Genomic DNA, 19,826 nt, shown 5'->3' on the forward strand with positions numbered 1-19,826 from the left:
AAAGAAAGAAAGAAAGAATATATGTATATATTCCTCCTCTGGAGCTGTTAAAGGGAAGACACCATCCTTTTGATGATGTAATTATGGCTGCTGGTAACAATAACAGTAATCTGGAACTGTTAAAGAAGAGGCCATATTATTATAATAATTTATTGGGAGGCAGATTCAAGGCAACTTACATGTTACAGTAATATATATTTTAAAAAAACCAAAAGAAGTAGTAATCAGGACCCTTCCCAAAGGGCACCTGGTGGTAGAGGAGAGAGTTCAGTTATAGAATTAAAGAGTTGGAAGGGACCACAAGAATCATCTAGTCCAACCACCTTCAATGCAAGACTATTTTGCCCAAATCTTTGCCCAAAGATTAAGAGTCTCATGCTCTACCAACTGAGCTACAGTCTTTACAGAATCTTTTTAATTTGTCAACTTCTCAACCCAAGCCTTTCAAAGCTGAACAGATTTATTGGGGAAGTGAGATCCCAAAAATGTCTTTCTTTCTCTTCTTCTTCTTCCTCTTCTTCTTCTTCTTCTTCGTCTTCTTCTTCTTCTCTTTCTCCCATTAGGTCTGGTAGTGTCTCAGGCTGTCCTCTTTTTGTTCTTCAAGATATGGCAACTATATATATCCTGTATGTAAACTTCGTGCAAGGAAATCAGGAAGAAAGCTCGATAAACCAGTCATCTAGGAGCTCTAAGAGCAGCAATCAAATTTGTGTTCCTTAGGAAGTGGCAGCTGGATGACTCAAAGAGCTATTATGCAAGAATGCAACCCAGACCATCCTTCCAGACCGCCTTGCTCACTCACTGGCTGCACACATGAGAGGAGGAGGCTGAGGTTGGTTAGAATTTGGGTTGCCATATTTTAAAAAGTAAAATTCCGGACGCCCACAAAATTGTGATTTCCCCATTTTTACACCCCAAAACCAGGACATGTCAGGAATTACCATGACTTATGGCAATCCTAGTGACAAATTTTCAGTTCCTTTTTCCCCATGAATATTCAAAACAGAATCTAAAATGTTGTTCCTTATTGGGGACGCTCATTCAGCATTGCATAAAAGGCGGGACGAACAAATTGGGAACGAATAACCAACTCCAGTCAGGTCCTAACGGGCATCTGTTAAGACAAGAATGCAGAAACACAGAAAGCTGCCTTAAATTGAGTCAGATCATTGGCCTATGTACCTGGAGATGACAGGATTTGAAAGCTGAGGTGTTCCGCATGCAACACAGAAGCTCTACCAGTAGCTGAGGCTCCTGAACAGCTGAGGCTGTTGTTGGTGTTTTATTTTAGATCTTGTTGTGATTTATGTGGAAATTGTTGTTTGACTGTGTATTTTTTAATGTTTTGTTTATTGTTTATGACTACTTTTGCTATGTTGTAGTTAATGTATTTAACTGTTGTATTTTTTCCCCATGGTGTAGGCCGTCATGGTTTAAATGGTATGGATGTATGTATGTATGTATATATGTCTGTATGTACCACTGAGTTAATGCCCTCCCCCGATGAAAGCTGCTATGGAGATTTTCTCCTTCATAATACTAGACTAGAGCTCCAAGCATCAGCCAATCAAGATGCAGGGAACTGAGGAGTACAGGAAGCTTCCTTATCCCAAGTTGGACAATTGGTCCACCTAGCTCAATAGTATCAACACCGGGGATGGGGTACATAAAGGCCACCCCCACTTCTAGGCAAACCTCTAAGGTCCAAATGCCTGCGGTGATGGAGGCAGAGGCAAACATGGGCACAGCATTGAGTATACATTTCTTCTTTGCGTAGTAGGGACATCTCCTCATTGCTTGTAGTTTCTCTTACTCCTTCTATGTGTGCCAGCTATGCCTCTGTGTACCAACTGCCTTGCATTTACAATATTAAGAAACAATATTTAATACTCCGGCTCTGTGGAATATATAGGGTGGTATTCAAACATGTTTTACTCTTAGCAGATCCACTGAAATGGATGAACGTGCCTAAGTAAGAGCCATTACAGTAATTTCAATAGGGCTACTCCTGAGTAACACTTACTTGACTACAACCCATAGGTCATTTCTTACTTTAGAATATTCTATGGTCTCCGGACTTTGGGATTTGTTTAAAGCACAGTCATAAAATAGAACAGGAACAGTAGTAAAGACCTCGGATTTTTATTTAAAGCATTTCTCTAGTAAAGGGCATCATTATTTAGGGCCCCTGATAATCCCACAAACATTTTATACAAATATCCTTTCCTTTCTTTAACTATATGCTCCCCACCATAGTCACACATCTAGCAGAAGCATCATTTTTCAAAACAGACTCTAATAATATAATGGCCAATTTGTGCTCTCAGTTACTGCTCTATAATCTCTGCTTAGCTCTAAGAGCATGCTTTAGACTTCTGTCTCTCAGAGTTCACTGCCCACCCCCCAACCATTAGGGAGGGAGGAGACGGGAGATTAGACATTCCCAACGCATTTTCCTGCTTTCCTTTTCCACACTGTGGCTTTTCCAGCCTTCACTGGAGGCAGCAACTGCCCTCGTGTGCACTCTTCTTCATACCAGAGCATGCGTCCCAAGGTAAGATGCTTGCTGTGATGCAAGTCCAAGGCACAAGCTTGGGGATTTGTCTCCGAACATAGGGAGAAAGTAAAGAGAAAGTGCCTGCATGTTCTCAAATGAGGCTGAAATTGGTGTTTGCTTAAATCGGTCCAAAGCCGTACTACCTGAATTCAATTTGCCTCCGGCATTCAATTAGCTCAAGAGTAGTGGCGCAATTAGTTTTAGCCTCTGGATTCAAATAGGCTTACGAGGGGCACATCTCACCTTAGATAGTCATGCGTGGTGTGCTCGCTTCAAAATGTGGTAATCCAAGATTGCTGCATTTGGAAGCCCTTCTGCTCAGCTGCCTGGAGTGCGGCCCAGCCCTGCCCTGGTGATGCCATTGCTCAGGAGCAGGGCCAGATTAAGGTTTGATGAGGCCCTAAGCTACTGAAGGCAATGGGGCCCTTTATATGTCCAGCTGTCCTTTGTCAACAATAAATTGTCGCTGTTTTTTGTGTTGAATATATGCTATATGGACCTAATAGATATCTAAAGCCATTTGCACATAACGAAATAGGTATTTTATCAAAGTAATTGTTGAACTAAAATACAATTAAGAAGTATATTAATAGTGAAATAATTACTAAGCTCTAACTTAAAATGATTTTTTATTCATAACAAATTTAACAATGCAAACACATTGTCATTTGGCAATAACAAAAGTTGCTTTAGAAACACAATTTACACTTTTTTTTCCTTTAAATTTTTTTGGGGGGGGGCCAAGAGAGTGGGGGCCTAAGCTATAGTTTGTTTAGCTTATACATAAATTTGGCACTGCTCAGGAGAAGCAGAAAGGTGCTTTTATGACAGCAATGTTCTACATGCTTAACTGAAAGGGAAATCTTACTGAACTGCGTGAGATTCAGGGTGCTTCTAGGTGGGGATCTAGTAATGCAAACAGGTATTTGACTACTGGATTTCCCACCCCCACCCCCCAAAAAGACTGAATATGGATTAAAACTGAGGGGCAGATATGGGGAAAGGGGAATATGACAAAGATGTCGTGTGGTTGCAGCAAAAACAATGGCACACGTGAGGATCGCCAATCCCACACTCTTGCTTATAAGCAAGATCATGTTTATGTATAGGATTATTTTCACACTTTGGCAAGAAAAAAAAGTAAAGAAAAGCCATCACCCTTGTCTTCTAGTGAATGTAATAGGAATATTTGAAGCATGAACATGAGAAATGCAGAACAGGATTTGAGTTCCATGGAGCCTGATCCTATTCTTTCTTATGCAGAAGCAAATCCTACTGTGTTCAATGGGGCTAGGTCACAGATAAATGTGCAACAGAGTTGAAACCTTTTTGTTTTTGAATCCTTTTGGTGCTATCTGCGTGCATGTGTGAATACTGTTAATGTGGGGTAGAAACTAATGAAGACCACAAATTTTAGACAGGTTATACCCTTGGGGATGATGTTGTAATATTAGTAAGTCTGCGTGACTCATGTAGTGGTTTCCTATGTTGAACAGGCTCTGTGCAGTTTAGATTTCAAGCATGACTGTTTATGGTACTAAAATCCATCAACCCCAACTTCTCATCATTTCCAAGGGTTATATCATTACTGTATTATTCTGGGTGCTATTTCCATAACGTCACTAACCTAGTTACCGGCAGGAGATTTCACATATAAGTCTCCTGGGTCTGCACTCAAAATCACTGCTGTGGTCTGAAATTCTTATCCCATTCATTAATATGCACTGCATGGTTTTAATTCTGATCTATTATTGTGGTTTCAATTGCTTTTTATGTAAATTCTTGACTTTATGATTGGGTTTGGAGTGAGGTGGTTCTATATTTTTTATTGTTGTGACATTTCAATTTGTTAGTCACATTGGGTTTCTTTGAAAATTAAGCAGCACATACATTTTATTTTAAAAATACATGAACTGCAAGCTGTGTAAATAAATTGCTGTTTTTATCTACTATTTAACTGGCCCAATTATGACAAAAAAAAAAAATGTGATTAAAGTGTGCTATCTGGTAAGTAATCTGCATGCAGGTATGGTTTCAAATGTGCACCTACAGAGGAAAGTTTTAAAAGCTTAGAGGACTCACAGAAACAGACACTCTCTCCAAATCTAGGTTCAAAAGCTGATGTTGGGAAGTCAAATGAAACTATCTTTAAGTGAGGAAATGGCTGGACATTTACAGTGGTGCCTCGCAAGACGAAAAGAATCCGTTCCGTGAGTCTCTTCATCTAGCGGTTTTTTCGTCTTGCGAAGCAAGCCCATTAGCGGATTAGCGCTGTTAGCGGTTTAGCGGCTATTAAAGGCTTAAAGGATTAGCGGATTAGCTGCTAAAAGGCTATTAGCAGCTTAGTGCCTTAGAAAAAGGGAGTGGGGAGCGAAAAAAACCCCCCAGGAATCGCAAGACATTTCGTCCTGCGAAGCACCTCCAAAACGGAAAACCCTTTCGTCTAGCGGGTTTTCCGTCTTGCGAGGCATTCGTCTTGCGGGGCACCACTGTATAATATAAACACCGAAGTGTCTTGTAGCACCTAAAAGATACATCCATTTATCTCCGGTACACTTCCAAACACCAGGAACCACTTCATAGGATACATTTGCATCTATTTGTGGACTCTGATCCACAAAAGCTCATGCCATAATAAATTTGGCAGTCTTTAAGGTGTTACAAGGGTATTTTGTTTTGCTTTTTGTTTTGTTTTGTTTCTTTGCTGCAGCATACCTACTTAGAGATTGGGTTGGCGTGCAACAATGCTCTCCTAAATTATTTGCATTGCACATTTGACCGTAATGTGTATGGTTCACTTTCTTACAATGTTTAAAAAATTTTGGAATACATGGGCAAAAGGAAATAATGGTATTATTTGGTTTTCATTTTTTCCTTGCCAAGGCATTTTAAATACTGTATGTAAGTTAATTTTATTTAAATCAGTGTAGGTTATTTACTTGCAGCTTGTTCAGTACGAGAAGGTGGGCTTCGTTCCTAGAAGGCGCTGTAGAGGGTTCGAGTTTACAACACTTTCGATGTGTTATACTTTAATATATATTTTTCGACTGGTCCTACCAATAAACATCATTAGAACCATGCTGCAGATGTGCTTTAAGTTCCACTGTCATTAACAAGTCATTGTCTGCAATCACAAGGCATTAAATCCCTCTGGAATCAGTGGTGATTGTAAGCGCATTTTAGTGGGGCAAGCCAATGAATGGAAAGAGACTGCTTAGCATGATGCAGTTTACAACCCCCTCTCCAAATAAATCTCTTGGAGGGTCAGTTGTGGTGCTTAATCTGTGCCTTCATCTATGCTGAAGGGGAAAGGTTGCAGTGCAGTCCCAGGTTCAATCTCTGGGATCTCCAAGATGGGCTGACCTGACAAGAGATCCCAGCCTCAAAGCCTGGAGAGCTGACAACACTGGGTCACCACTGCATTAGCAGGCAGCTTCCAGTGTCCTTTGTTCAACCTTAATATGTGTAAATAAGCACAGATGTAAAGATCTAATAATTTTCTTCTGAGGGGAACCTAACCAGGGTGTTGCAGCCAGGAGTTTTGCACTGCTTGGAGAAAGGGATTGATCATGTTTTGACACTGAGCCAATCCAAAAGTTCTATAGGTGGGGATTAATCTATTAGCGCTCATTCACACATGCGCATCACCGCTTGGTGCAAAAGATAGTCAATGTGTCAAGCACTGTGTGTGTGTGTGTGCGCGCGCGCGCGCGCGTGCTTGTCATATGAAGGAGAACAAAATGTGTTAGGGTTTTGAGATTCTAGAAATACATTTTGCAATAACACAAATCACATTGCTTGCTTTTCTTTCTCACTTCTGACATCCTGTTAATCCCTCTCCCTTTATTGTGCCAGCTCTCTTGAGGGAACGTCTTGCCACTGAGATACTGACTAGATTTAGTTTCCATCTTAAAGGCATTAACTACCCACTGCTCATTTTGTTTTTCTTTTGAGAAGTAGTTTGCTTGCCCCATTGTTCCTTGTTATTCTTCTCCCAGATGCTTCCTTCCTTGATGCTGTAGCTGAAATGCCTATCTTCCTTTAAGTTTCCACCCACAACACATCCTTTTCTTAACAATTATCTCATTTCCTTTTGATAATAAGTCTGTTCCTTAATCATATTTAATCCTTGTCGGTAGCTGACATAACACAATGATTAAGAGACTGAATTACAGATTGAGATACACCAAGTTTCACTACTGCCATGTGCTTACTTGGTGATCTTAAACCAGCCTGTAGTATTGTGGGGGAGTTTTAATACTGGTTTACCATAGATAGCTGCTGTAAGGACTACAACTAGAACATGAACACGAAGAGCTCGGAATGTATGAAAGCGCTACACATTTTGTGCAGTGTTTTGTGATTTAGAATACAGGGCTTAATTGGAGCCCAGGGGTTTTCTGAGTCTCATCACCAGAACAACTTCTTCCAATGCTAGGGCCTGGAGTTGAACATGAGAAGTAACAATGTGAAAAAATATTTTCCATGAGCTTCTGAGAAACAACAACCAGAGCCCATGCACCAAAACCCACTACATTAGGGATAACTAATGTTGTGCCCTACAGATGTTGTAGGACTGCAACTCCCTTCATCCCTGACCACTGGCCGTGCTTACTGAGGCTGATGGGAGTTGGAAGTCCAACAACATTTGGGTAGCACCACGTTGCCAGCTCCTGCATTGCATGATAAGCTCCTCTACCAAATTTCTACTCTATGCAAGGAGAAGAAGTTTAATAAAAAAACAACAACACGGCCCTGTTTCCGCTTTATCTGTTGATGGGGCATTCTCAGATTTTACAGTCTTCATTTCATCAACAGAAAACACTTCTGCTAGGAAATCCCATGAAACCAATGAGGATCACATGTAATCATTTTGAATGTTTGTACATCACGGCACAGAAATATACATACACTGGGAAACTAAAGACTGTCATAGCTTCCCAGGTTGTACATGCTGCAAAACACCAATGAGGTCAAGTCTCATTAGTGACAGTCCATAGGTGGATTTCAACTTCCCCACTATTTAAAGAAATGGGTAAAGTACAGTATGTACAATGTGAAGTAGCCTTCAGGCCAATGACCTGCCATTTGTTAGTTCTTAGCTAGACATGGAAAAGCTTCACTGCTTGTTTTGGGGAGTTTTGTCTGCTATGGCAACATTTTGAAAATCCCCTGATATGGTTGCAGTGAAACAACAGCCTCTATCTTCATTATGCACCTGGGCTATACCCAAAATCCAAATAGTAGAGCATTGTAGTGGCAAAAAAGGCTATTGTGTATCTGTAACACATCTCTTTTTTCTATTCCTAGTTAAATGAAGGTCTCTGTTCCCCATGGACTTTCCAGGGCCTGACTCTGTGCATCATATGTACTGTTCTCTGTAGGATAAAGGGTAAGTCTAACATGATTAGTGCACTGGGGGAAGTGTAATGACTAGGCAAGGGTGGCTCAAGACATTTTGCCACCTGAGGCAATGGACAATATGGTATACACACACACACACACACACACACACACTTGATATCGAGTAGCCAGCTGGACTGACTGCTGAATCCTAATTCAGTACTAGCAATGGGGCACTGCACTGTCCTGGAGGGAGGTCAGCACCATAGTTGTAAGGCTGGAGCCCCACAGCTCTCATCTCCAACAGTATGGACAGGGATATCAGGAGGAAGAGCTAAGGGCTGCCACCACCTCCCATCTTATGGCACCTGCACCAGTCACCTCATTCTACCTAATGGTAGAGCCAGACCTGTGACTATGAGCCAGTAGACCAGCAAGTGCGGCTGGCAGAGGGCTATGGAGAGTCTTGTGCTGCTGTGAGCAGGATGGGCTTCTATTTTGAGTCAAAGAAATGTATTTTTTTTGGCATCTGTCTGTCTCAGGAGACAATGGAGGAGCACGCTTTGAGGGATGAAGTCAAACTGTTGGAAGGTTGCAGCACCTGCTGTGGCTGTAGAGACCAATGCAGGAGAGATATGTTTTGTTGCAGGTCAGGCAGATGAAGGCATCTGGTTGTGCTGCTACAAATGAACCATAGTGTTTCTGTTATGTACTGAGTTGAATAGGATCCAAACTGCAGCAGTCTGATTGGTCCTAGAACAATAGGATTCAGAATGCAGCAGTCTGATTGGTCCTAGAACAATGCAGCAGTATGATTGGTTGGCAGGAACCACCCAATCATGCTCCAGATAGAAGTGAATCCACAACCTTATTGGCTTACAGTAGAATTCCGGAATTAGCCAATCATGTGCAGCCCATTGTGTAAATAATGTATATAAGGCAGATACTTTGAGGGGACTTTCATTCATTCCTCCTCACCACTATGAGCTGAATAAAGAGCATGAAATCACTTTGCGACTCTGAGTATATTTCAGTTTCTTTTCTCTGTGCTCCTCCCAGTGGCCTTTCATCTTCTGGTCACTGCACAGACACACACAGAGCTGCCTTGTGAGGTTAAGTAAGGTATGCAGCAACCCTCTTCCCCAAATTGTTCCTACCATGTATTTCAGAAAGGCTTCCTTTTCCTTCCACCTATCTAGTGAAAGGTTTTTTAAAAATGAAAGAAAAATATTTTGGAATTAGCAGCCCAGTTCTAATCTGTTCATGGTTGCTAGAAGTGCAGAACAGGAATTTTTGCATAAATAAATATTTTCCTTGGATCTAGACCAAGGGATTTGTAAGCATAAGATACGAGAGGTGATTATTAATTACTTTGTCTTGCTGCAGGTGCCATATTGACAAGTGACAGAGACGTGGAGCTGGGCGGCAATGCTACTTTGAGATGTACCCTAACAGAATCTCTTCAAACTGTTCAAGTTACATGGCAGCAAGAGGTTAATGAAAACGCTGTAAATTTGGCAGCATATTACGACAAACAAATTCCAAATATTAATGATCGATACAAAGGTCGAGTCAATTTAACAATTTTTGAACTCAATGACACTGCCATCAGCTTCTGGAATGTTAGCACCCAAGAAAATGGTTGTTACCGATGCATATTTAACACATTTCCTCCAGGATCCAATAGCAAAAAAACTTGTCTTTCTGTTTACGGTGAGTCATTTCATATTAAAATAGCTAGAGCAGGGCATTTCTTCAAATATGCTCCTTTGATAATGAAGCAATACAACACACACCATTATCTCACCCCCGTTCCAGGGGCGCAGGACTTGCTCAAGTTTGGTTTCCTTAGGAAGGGTGTTACAAGAGCCCTACAGCATTTCCTAATACTTGGTTTCATCCAACAATATAACTACCGATTGAGTATACAGCGGTGCCTCGCAAGATGAAAAGAATCCGTTCCGTGAGTCTCTTCGTCTTGCGGTTTTTTTCGTCTTGCGAAGCAAGCCCATTAGCGGATTAGCACTATTAGCACTATTAGCGGTTTAGCGGCTATTAGCGGCTATTAAAGGCTTAAGGGATTAGCGGATTAGCTGCTAAAAGGCTATTAGCGGCTATTAAAGGCTTAAGGGATTAGTGGATTAGCTGCTAAAAGGCTATTAGCGGTTTAGATCAGCTGTTAAGCGGCTTAGCGATCAGCTGTTAAGCGCCTTAGCGAACAGCTGTTAAGCGGCTTAGGGGCTTGGGAAAACGGGGGGGGGGGGGAGGGGGAAAAAACCCCAGGAATCGCAAGGCATTTTCATCTTGTGAAGCAAGCCCATAGCAAATTCGTTTTGCGAAGCACCTCCAAAACGGAAAACCCTTTCGTCTAGTGGGTTTTCCGTCTTGCGAGGCATTCGTCTTGCGGGGCACCACTGTAATTGGAACTACAGCTTAAACCACAGGTGGTGAACCTGTGGTCCTTCGGTTGATGTTGGACTACAACTCCTACGATCCATGAGCACGCTAGCTGCAGATTATGAGAGCAAAACCTGATAGTCTAAGATTACAATATCCACAGCGGATCGGAGGCAGTATATTTCCAGTTGCCCAGGTCCTGCCTGTGGACTTCCTGTGGGCATCTGATTGGCTACTGTGAGAGCAGAATGCTGAACTTGATAGGTCATTGATCCATTAGGTTCTTATATTCTTCTATGCTGATATGGGGAGTGGAACAGAATACTAAGAAGCTCCGGGGACCAAAAGCTCAGCTTGGTGTCTGATCTCCATCTGCCTCAAAACTGCAGGCTTCTCCTTTCGTTTCCCTGTATATACAGAGACCTGAATCACAACATTTGTTAACTGTGCAGGAGGATCTGTCCCCTTCTCTCATAATTCTTCCGATTCAGGACATTCCCAAATCTTTTGTTAGCAATGGGCTAAGCAATTTGTTGCTATGGCAACATATTCCTGAACTATTAACAAGTCCAAGGTTCTGGCCTGTTATGCCACAGAGAAACTCACACTAATGAAAACCCCTTTGTAAAACTGATTAGAAATCAGCCCACTGTGTAATAATGTTACAACATATGTTTTTGTTTTCAGCCAGAATATTGCAGTGTGTGACATTGGGCTTTTCCACATGTATGGTGTGTTGAATAACACACTATAGCACACTACAGTTGAAGGATGATTGCTCAAAGTTAACATAATTTTCCTACCATATAGTAGGAAAGTAGTAGTAAAGGGACCCCTGACCATTAGGTCCAGTCATGGCCGACTCTGGGGTTGCGGCGCTCATCTCTCTTTATTGGCTAAGGGAGCCGGCGTACAACTTCCGGGTCATGTGGCCAGCATGACTAAGCCACTTCTGGGAAACCAGAGCAGTGCTGGAAATGCCGTTTACCTTCCCACCTATTTATCTACTTGCACTTTGACGTGCTTTCAAACTGCTAGGTTGGCAGGAGCAGGGACCGAGCAACGGGAGCTCATCCAGTCATGGGGATTCAAACCACTGACCTTCTGATCAGCAAGTCCTAGGCTCTGTGGTTTAACCCACAGCACCACCCATGTCCCTTTTCCTACCATATAAGGTAAAGGTAAAGGGACCCCTGACCATTAGGTCCAGTCGTGACCGACTCTGGGGTTGCAGCGCTCATCTCGCTTTATTGGCCGAGGGAGCCGGCGTACAGCTTCCGGGTCATGTGGCCAGCATGACTAAGCCGCTTCTGGCGAACCAGAGCAGCGCACGGAAACGCCGTTTACCTTCCCGCTGGAGCGGTACCTATTTATCCACTTGCACTTCGTGCTTTCGAACTGCTAGGTTGGCAGGAGCAGGGACCGAGCAACGGGAGCTCACCCCATCGCGGGGATTCGAACCGCCGACCTTCTGATCGGCAAGTCCTAGGCTCTGTGGTCTAACCCACAGCGCCACCCGCGTTCCTACCATATAGTCTGCCTCTAATTCAACAGTTTGCAGTTTGCCCTGCTGAGTCCCTCACTGATACAGTAGCATCTTTTCATCTTCCTTTTATTGCCCACCTGCGGTCCTTATGGTGAAGCATTTTGTGCCGTCATTTATGTCACAGGCCGCCTCAACACATTTTTACACTACAGCATCTCTGATGGGCGCTTGAATGCCACCTGCTCAGCAACGGGCTTCCCACGTCCCAACATCACATGGGTTGCGCCAAGAGGCCTGAAGGAGGAACACGAGATCACAAATCCCAATGGAACAGTATCGGTCCTAAGCAATATCCTTGTAAATGCCTCAGATAGCCATTCTGGACAAGAGATGATCTGCAAGGTTACACACAGGGGGAAAGAGGTGGATCTTAAGGTACCAAGAAAAGGTAAGTGAGCAAAGCACTCGGTGCCTGTCATCTTCCTAAAAGGTAGCAAAACTTTCATCTTAAAAATCTTGTATTTTCTTTTCTTCCATTCTACAAGGGATGGCGAACCTGCAGCCCTCCATATGTTACTGACCTACAGTTTTCCACCATCCCTGATCATTGTCCATGATACCTGGGGGCGATGAGAACTGGAGTATAACAACCTCTGGAGTATCACAAGTTTGCCATGCCTGATGTAAAAGGAAAAAAAACAAAATTCAGACTAAAGAGAGGCTTTAGTGCAGAGATGTGGAACAGGTTCCAGGTGGCCAATTTTGGCAGTTGAGTGGGGCTACCCACCTGTCCACCTCTGGATCCTTTAATACTGTATATTTCACACTTCCCCTTATCAAGTAATAATTATCATTTTATTCTATTGTTACATGCATGCATTCTTCCTTATTTTTTCCCTCCTTCAAGATGGATTTGGGCATGTGCTTTTAGTCTCCCTCTGAAATTCTCTACTCTTACCTCTTTCATAAACAGAAACACACTCACTGGTTTTCAGCAATGCATTTTGAACATATTCTTAGGAGTTATTTCAACCTCTAGTCATCTCACCCACTACAGCAAATTAAGGACCTCACTTTCAATGTAGAATTGTGATTTTATTCTATGTTATATTACGTTATTATATCATATAATATTATAATATAAATTATTATATTATATTATATTATATTATTGCATTTATATTTATATTACATAGTCTCCTCTCCATACTGCCAGCAATTATTTTCTTTCCTCCATATAGGCTATCCATATGCTGTGGTCGTAACTGTACTTGTCCTAATTTCTCTGACTGTGGTTATTATTGCGGTGTGCTGCTGGAAACGACACCAAAAATAATGCAGAAGTAAGTTATTTAAACCAAAAGAAGATAAATATACGTTGTTGCTATGCAGACTACATGAATGGTAGCTGATGCACATAAAAATGCTGGATATCAGCTGAATGATAGGGCTTGTGCTCAAGAATGGAGAGATATGTCAATTTTGGTTTGTCCTGAATTCTGTTTTCTGAGAGCTCCCAGGCAGGCTCCGCCCCTTTTTTGTGCTTGAAGAGCAGACTGGAGTGAAGACTACTCCTACTTGGTCCGCTCCCCTGGCTCCACCTCCCCAGTCACAATTGTTCATTTGAACTGAGGTTTGGCAGGAACCTCAAGGTATGTGACCTGAGGAGGTGGACCAGGAGCGCTCTGCCGGGAGTCACGGAGGATCAGGGGTGCTGCGCACGGGCACGCAAAGGGTGCCCTCCATTTCATGGGGAGAGCGGTTATTTTTGCAGAAATTTATTGACTGGAGAACACCATCACAATTTAGAAATTACAAATTTCAAAGGTTGGCTGTGTTCCAGTTTTCATATTGTTTCATAAAGTGTGAATTAGTGATGTTTACCTTTAAATGTGAGCAAAATTGAATTTCTTATTAATCACTACTTACACTCAGTTGAAACAGGTGATTTCTGAGTACTGTGCAAACAAACATGTATGTTTATGTGGGCTATGAGATAGGCCTGATTCTTGTTCAAAATAGTTTTTCTGTTATTTTGACTTGAAAATAAGGTTGTGGTGTTTGTTTTTTCAAAAATGACATGCAAATTGCTGCAGGAACATGGGGAACTGAATTTAAGATTGGAAAAATGAGAAAGTGGCAAAACCCAAAAGTGATATCCCTAGTTGTAAATAGGTGATGGGATAAGGAAGGAATAAGAAATGTTCTCTCTGTGAACTTCTTTTAAGTTAACTTTTCTTAGCATCTAAGTCCATGACAGCAAGTCAAAATCTGCTTCCCAACTTAAAACATGTTATATGTGTCTGAAACAGAGCCCAATAAATGCCACACACAGGATTTAGAGTGAATCCCTTGCACCTTGTACTGGCAGGGGTGGGGAATCTCCCACCGAAGTGTATGGCAGCCCGTTCCACATTGGTGCAAACAGCAGGCATGGAGGGAACTGAACTGGGACCACAGTGGGAGCGTCACAGCCATCCCTCCTGCTACATCCTACGTCTACTCAGGATAAGGGGACCTGTAAATACAACATATATTTAAGAGCTTTCACATCTTTTGTAATGGTATGGAAGGTGTTGTGTCTCATTTGGTCTTAAACTGATATCGTGGGCCATCGTTTCCATCTTGTACACCCATGTCTTTTGCCCTGTACTAGAGTTGCTTGCACACTACTCCGAACACCTGTACAGCGGTTCCTCAGGTTTAGTACTTAATTCATTCCAGAGGTCCGTTCTTAACCTGAAACTGTTCTTAACCTGAAGCACCACTTTAGCTAATGGGGTCTCCCGCTGCCGCTGCACCGCCGGAGCACGATTTCTGTTCTCATCCTGAAGAAAGTTCTTAACCCGAAGTACTATTTCTGGGTTAGCGGAGTCTGTAACCTGAAGTGTATGTAACCTGAAGCGTATGTAACCCGAGGTACCACCGTACACACGATCTCTACACATGTGCAAGTGTTTGCATGGAAGTATACACTTGTTCTACGTCCAGTCACTGTGTACACAGACTGTACACTCGTTGAACATTACACAGGAATAGCAGCAGGGTTGTGCAGCTCATCTGTTGTGTACACGGGGACCAAGATGGAACACACGATGAACATATTATGTGAACATCTCAAGTGTTATCTCATAAAGAGGCTTTGCAAAAGTTCTGAAGCATTACCAAAACTACCATATCAGTATGCGTGTGCTTTCCCCCACAGGGCAAAAAGCATTTTGTGTGGATGGGAGAAATATTTTGACTGGGAAAATGTCATGGAAGGAAAGGCTTAAATGCCATTCACAGCTCTGTGTTCCCAATCTGGTTCAGGGGCTTCCCATGCCCCATCTAGCTTGGCCCAGAGATGTTTACAGACTTGAACTATGCATCATAGGCAACACTGATGGTAATATGACTTCCCAGTCATGGGAGATGGAGTTTTCATTGGTCTACAGCCTAAATTCCTTCATGTTTAAAATATGCTCCATGAATAGGCAAGGCTTGTGAACAAAGAAATTACATTCAGCGTTTAACTTTCTCCATGCAGCTTCATTTGAAACAGCTTTATTCCTGCTTAAGTCATTCACAACTTTTAAACAAAGTGAGCTACCGTAACATTTTAGCGTTGAGGCAGTTAAGCTTAGTGAGAGTTTTGGATTGATGTCAGCCACAACCCCATATGAAGCTGCAGATAGAGGCTTCTAGAACTTTCACTTCCTCTCTCTGGAACTTTCTTTCCTGCATGCATGCAAACAAGCACGCACATACAAGCAGAAACTGGGCCACCAGCTGAAAGAGACTTTTCAGGGGTGGAATCGCGTCCCTTACAAATTAAGGCAAATTAACTGTGGTGATTTAAAATTCGACTTTTGTAAAAAGGCATATTATTCTATTAGGATTTTAAATCTCTCCCCCCCCCCCGGGTTTAAATGAAAATTCTATGAAAAATGTATATGTATTGGAAATGAATTTATTTTTAAAAAATGAATTTCTAACTGGAAAATTAAATGTTCATCAACATACAATCATCAACTTTAAAAATGTAGGGCAGGAGTAAAAATTTTCATCTGACCTATCCCAAATCATATATCTCGACAAGCTCTCTACTTTCAAATTTTCCCCTCAGCTTTCTTATGAGCCATACCTCCACTGCCCAGTCTCTTGTCTAGAACCATATCCTGCTTGAAATTCCTGGAAACGTCAGATTAAGACAGTCAAGGACAGTCATAGGGAGTGTCTACCATAACTTGAAGCCAAGTATCATAAGGAGGGGTTTTGTTTCCTGTGTTGAACAAAAGAAATGGACACTTATAAATTCTTATCTAATATTCAGAGATGTTTTCATAGGGTAGCCTATCAAGGTTTTTACAGCACTGAGGAAATAGGAACGAAACTACAAATTAAGGGCACGTTGTTCTTGATGTGAGAACATATTCTTCTCTTGTTGGGCTTTAGGCTGTGGCAATTTTTTCAGGAGATCATCATGGCAGCCACAGCCCCTGGAGTGTCCAAAAGTGAAGGCAGTTGTGTTGCTCCATTGTGTATGTGTGTAAACATGCAATCACACACGCATGCACACACACAAGTATGCACACAAAAGCATAATATCCAATTTATTAGGGATCAGCCTGGCTGAAACATCTGCATAATTATCTGGACATAAGCTCTACTGAGGGGGACGCGGGTGGCGCTGTGGGTAAAACCTCAGTGCCTAGGACTTGCCAATCAGAAGGTCGGCGGTTCGAATCCCCGCGGTGGGGTTAGCTCCCATCATTCGGTACCAGCTCCTGCCCACCTAGCAGTTCAAAAGCACCCCTAAGTGCAAGTAGATAAATAGGTACCGCTTTATAGCGGGAAGGTAAACGGCGTTTCCGTGTGCTGGCTCGCCAGCTACAGCTTCGTCACGCTGGCCACATGACCCGGAAGTGTATTCGGACGGTGCCGGCTCCCGGCCTCTTGAGCGAGATGAGCGCGCAACCCTAGAGTCGGTCACGACCGGACCCGTACAGGCAGGGGTACCTTTACCTTTACCTTTAAGCTCTACTGAACTCAGAAGTGCTTCCTGCTGAAGGCATATAAGATGATGTGTGTCAGAGGTGATTCATACATTTATAAACAATAGTAATGATAATAATAAGTAATGATAATAATAAGTTCAACGTCTGAAACTCACAGCAGGGGTAGCTAGCTATATCTTCATAAAGAAATCTGCTCTTGTATATCTAGTACTTTCTTCTTGTAAGGAAATTGACTTGTCAAAGGATTTCTTGAAACATCTTAACATTCAGACGAGTGCAGAGCAACAGCAACATCCAAGCCTGCCCTTTCAGCTCTCAAAAGTCCTGTTTCCTATATAGACTGGATCCCTTCCAAACAGTAGCAGCCAAGCCCCGAACAGGATATATTGCACAAGAACCCTGACCTTTCCCTTCACCTTCATAGTTCCATATTTTCTCTTGCAGCTATGGAGTGGCTTTTTATTCTGAAACAGTTTTGATTGTCACACAAGTGAGGGCTGCACACCACACACTTCCTCCTGCAATGTGGGTTTGTGGTTGTGGAGCAGGAGTAGTTCTGAGAAAAAAAAGCAACGTTTCTCTCAAGAAATAAGTATTCCTCAAACACTCATGTGCAATCTATTCCTGTATTCCCCCTCCCCCTTTCTTCAGCAACCTGGGTCCTATTTAAATAGGGCTTGTTACAGAAAATGCAAGTTTAGTACTGTTTCTGCCATGACTATGTAGAGCCCATTGCCATACCCGGTTGGTGTGAAATTTTTGAAACACTTGGAGCAGTCAGCTCATTCTTTCCTCATACACTATATATATATATATATGAAGATTCAGGAAGAAAAGTGAGAATAGACTACATTCATCATACACAATGGAAAAAAACTATGAAATGGCTCCCTGACAGTTGAAACACGCCTGACATTGTCATTTTTTACCCATTTACCCAGCAGGTTTTAGGTGGCTACAGTGATGCTCATCTTTTAGTTGGGGGGGGGGGGGACTTGCTGGATGAGCATTTTAAGAATTTTGTATTGTACATCTTTTTCTAATTTGGCTCATAATTTTAGATTTTACTTCACTGTATATTAAGTTGTTAAGTTACCTTGTATTATGGCAACAAATATATATATATATATAATATTGATAAAATAAAATAATTAAAACTACTCTATCTATCTGTTCTCTTTTAGGAATCTAAGGGATTAAACCAACATTCTGAATTTTGTTCCAGGGAACGGAAAAAACATTCCAGCAACTGTGTCTATATAACTAGAAAGTCATGAATGCAGCATCAATTTAAAGGAGAACCTGGACCAAATTTGTGGCAAATACAATATCAGCTGGGATCCAGAGGTTCTCTTGTACAAGCAAAGGGCATCTCTGTGGGTACAATCCTCCTAGATTCTGTCAATTCTCCCCTCTATTTGCAGCCTCTCTTGCTACATCCCATGTTTTTCCCAGTGGTGGGAAAGCACCATTGTCTGGGCAGTGTCCTGCTTGTTTGTCACTGGATCCAACCCAAAGAAAATGAATTATTAATTCTTAAATGAAAATAGAATGTGAAAAGAAGGTGGTAAACACCAGGATTCTAGTCTAGTAAAAGGTTTAGAATTGTTAAAACCAAGAAACACATGTGCAGGATTTTGGGCCAGTTTCCACCATGAAGTATTCATTTGCTTCAAAAAGAAAAAAGCACAATGCAAAATAAACACAGATCTGCTTCTGTTAATATAATTTTGGCTTTCCTTCTTTAAACACACTATTGTTAGCTGATTTTAAAAGGAAGCTTAAAAGGAAAATGCAAAGGGACAGTGATTTCCAGCAATCTACTGAAGAGGAAGGGCACAGGTTTGATGAATAAGAGCTATTCAATAATTCTGCAACTATGGGGATTGAACAGGAAACACTTAATTAGGCTTAAAAAAGAATTAAGGAGAAGAGGAAGTTATTGTTTAAAGGGACAGTAGCCCAAAAGACCTTAGCAGTGCTTACCAAACCACACTGAACAGGCTAGTGCTGAAATCTATTTCATTTTAAGAAAGTAATAATTAGAACCTACCAATCAGGTAAAAAAAAATTAGAAACAAGGAAAAAACGGAACGCAGCAGGTAATCATGCCACTGGATTTTGTAAAACCTGAGAGAATAAAGGGATGTCAATTTCAAATTAAATGGCTCATATAAAAGGAACCCAAGTAAATATTTATGGGCATTAATTAGTTCCTGGTGTTAGTTATCCTAACTGTGTTTTATGGCAATTTCTTGTACATTCAATGTTACCTCTTCTGTGCCTACCTCTCTTAAAATAAATCATTGCACTGAATTTATGGAAAGACCTACTGCATTTTATGTAGAAACCAAATAAAGTAATTTCAAAGAAAAGTGATAATATGCTCCTTATTGTCAATGTCTTTGGCTTTTTTTTTTAGTCAAAATGGGACCTCAGATTAAAATAGTGCTACAATTGGATGTAGATTTGATGTGATGATAGTCTAATAGTCCTTCTTTTTACCTTTAAAAATCTTTCTGCACTGATTTCTTTAAAAGCAAAAAATGACATTTAAAAAATAGCAATGAAGCTCTATCAGAACTAGTAGACAGTTTCTCTGGCTTCCTGCAGTTTCTTGTGGTTACAAGAAAGCCCACCTGAGGTTATTACAGGGGCACTTGGGAAGGCTGAAGAATGTGGACCACCAGAGAGAGGATTTGTAGAATCAAACCAAAGACGAAAAACGTTGACACCTCTAAAGTAAGGGAAGTGCCTTCACCCATAAGAATTTCACTGAAAAATTCTCTCTGCTTTGGTAATTTTTAATAATTTGATTATTTTTAATGCAATTTCTTTTCTAGTGCATTGATGGAGAATGGTAAACAAGCAAATAAGTACATTTTTCCTGATTACATAATTTCTAATTATGTAAGCCACCTCAAAGTTTTGTAGAGAGGTGGGATATTATATGGATAAATCAAGAAATCTGTGCTAAAGCACTGCAACCTCCCTGTCACATTTGTTTTCAAAACTTTTTTGAGACTGTATGTGCCCCATTGCA

General features: G+C 41.5%; 1 protein-coding gene across 2 annotated transcripts; it reads left to right on the top strand.

Annotated features, from left to right (window-relative positions):
* Positions 1 to 2,426: 2,426 nt before the first annotated feature.
* LOC310676506 (OX-2 membrane glycoprotein-like) lies at positions 2,427 to 19,165 on the top strand. Of its 2 annotated transcripts, none has more exons than XM_083438490.1 (6): positions 2,427 to 2,554; positions 7,868 to 7,949; positions 9,287 to 9,613; positions 11,968 to 12,231; positions 13,025 to 13,126; positions 17,968 to 19,165. In XM_083438490.1, exons 1-5 carry the CDS (start codon positions 2,543 to 2,545, stop codon positions 13,117 to 13,119), a joined length of 780 nt encoding a protein of 259 aa, XP_083294616.1. In that variant the 5' UTR covers positions 2,427 to 2,542; the 3' UTR covers positions 13,120 to 13,126; positions 17,968 to 19,165. The 2 variants fall into 2 exon arrangements, with proteins under 2 accessions (XP_083294616.1, XP_083294617.1); XM_083438491.1 differs by having other exon boundaries at positions 18,009 to 19,165.
* The last annotated feature ends 661 nt before the right edge of the window (positions 19,166 to 19,826 follow it).

Source organism: Podarcis tiliguerta, assembly GCF_965153285.1.
Source record: "Podarcis tiliguerta genome assembly, chromosome: 4".
Classification (NCBI taxonomy): domain Eukaryota; kingdom Metazoa; phylum Chordata; class Lepidosauria; order Squamata; family Lacertidae; genus Podarcis; species Podarcis tiliguerta.

Bases quoted from the DNA above. Each gene is read 5' to 3' on its own strand.
- LOC310676506 (XM_083438490.1), top strand. The intron at 7,950-9,286 runs GTAAGTCTAACA...GTCTTGCTGCAG, and splicing joins TGTTCTCTGTAGGATAAAGG to GTGCCATATTGACAAGTGAC. The intron at 12,232-13,024 runs GTAAGTGAGCAA...TCCTCCATATAG, and splicing joins TCTTAAGGTACCAAGAAAAG to GCTATCCATATGCTGTGGTC.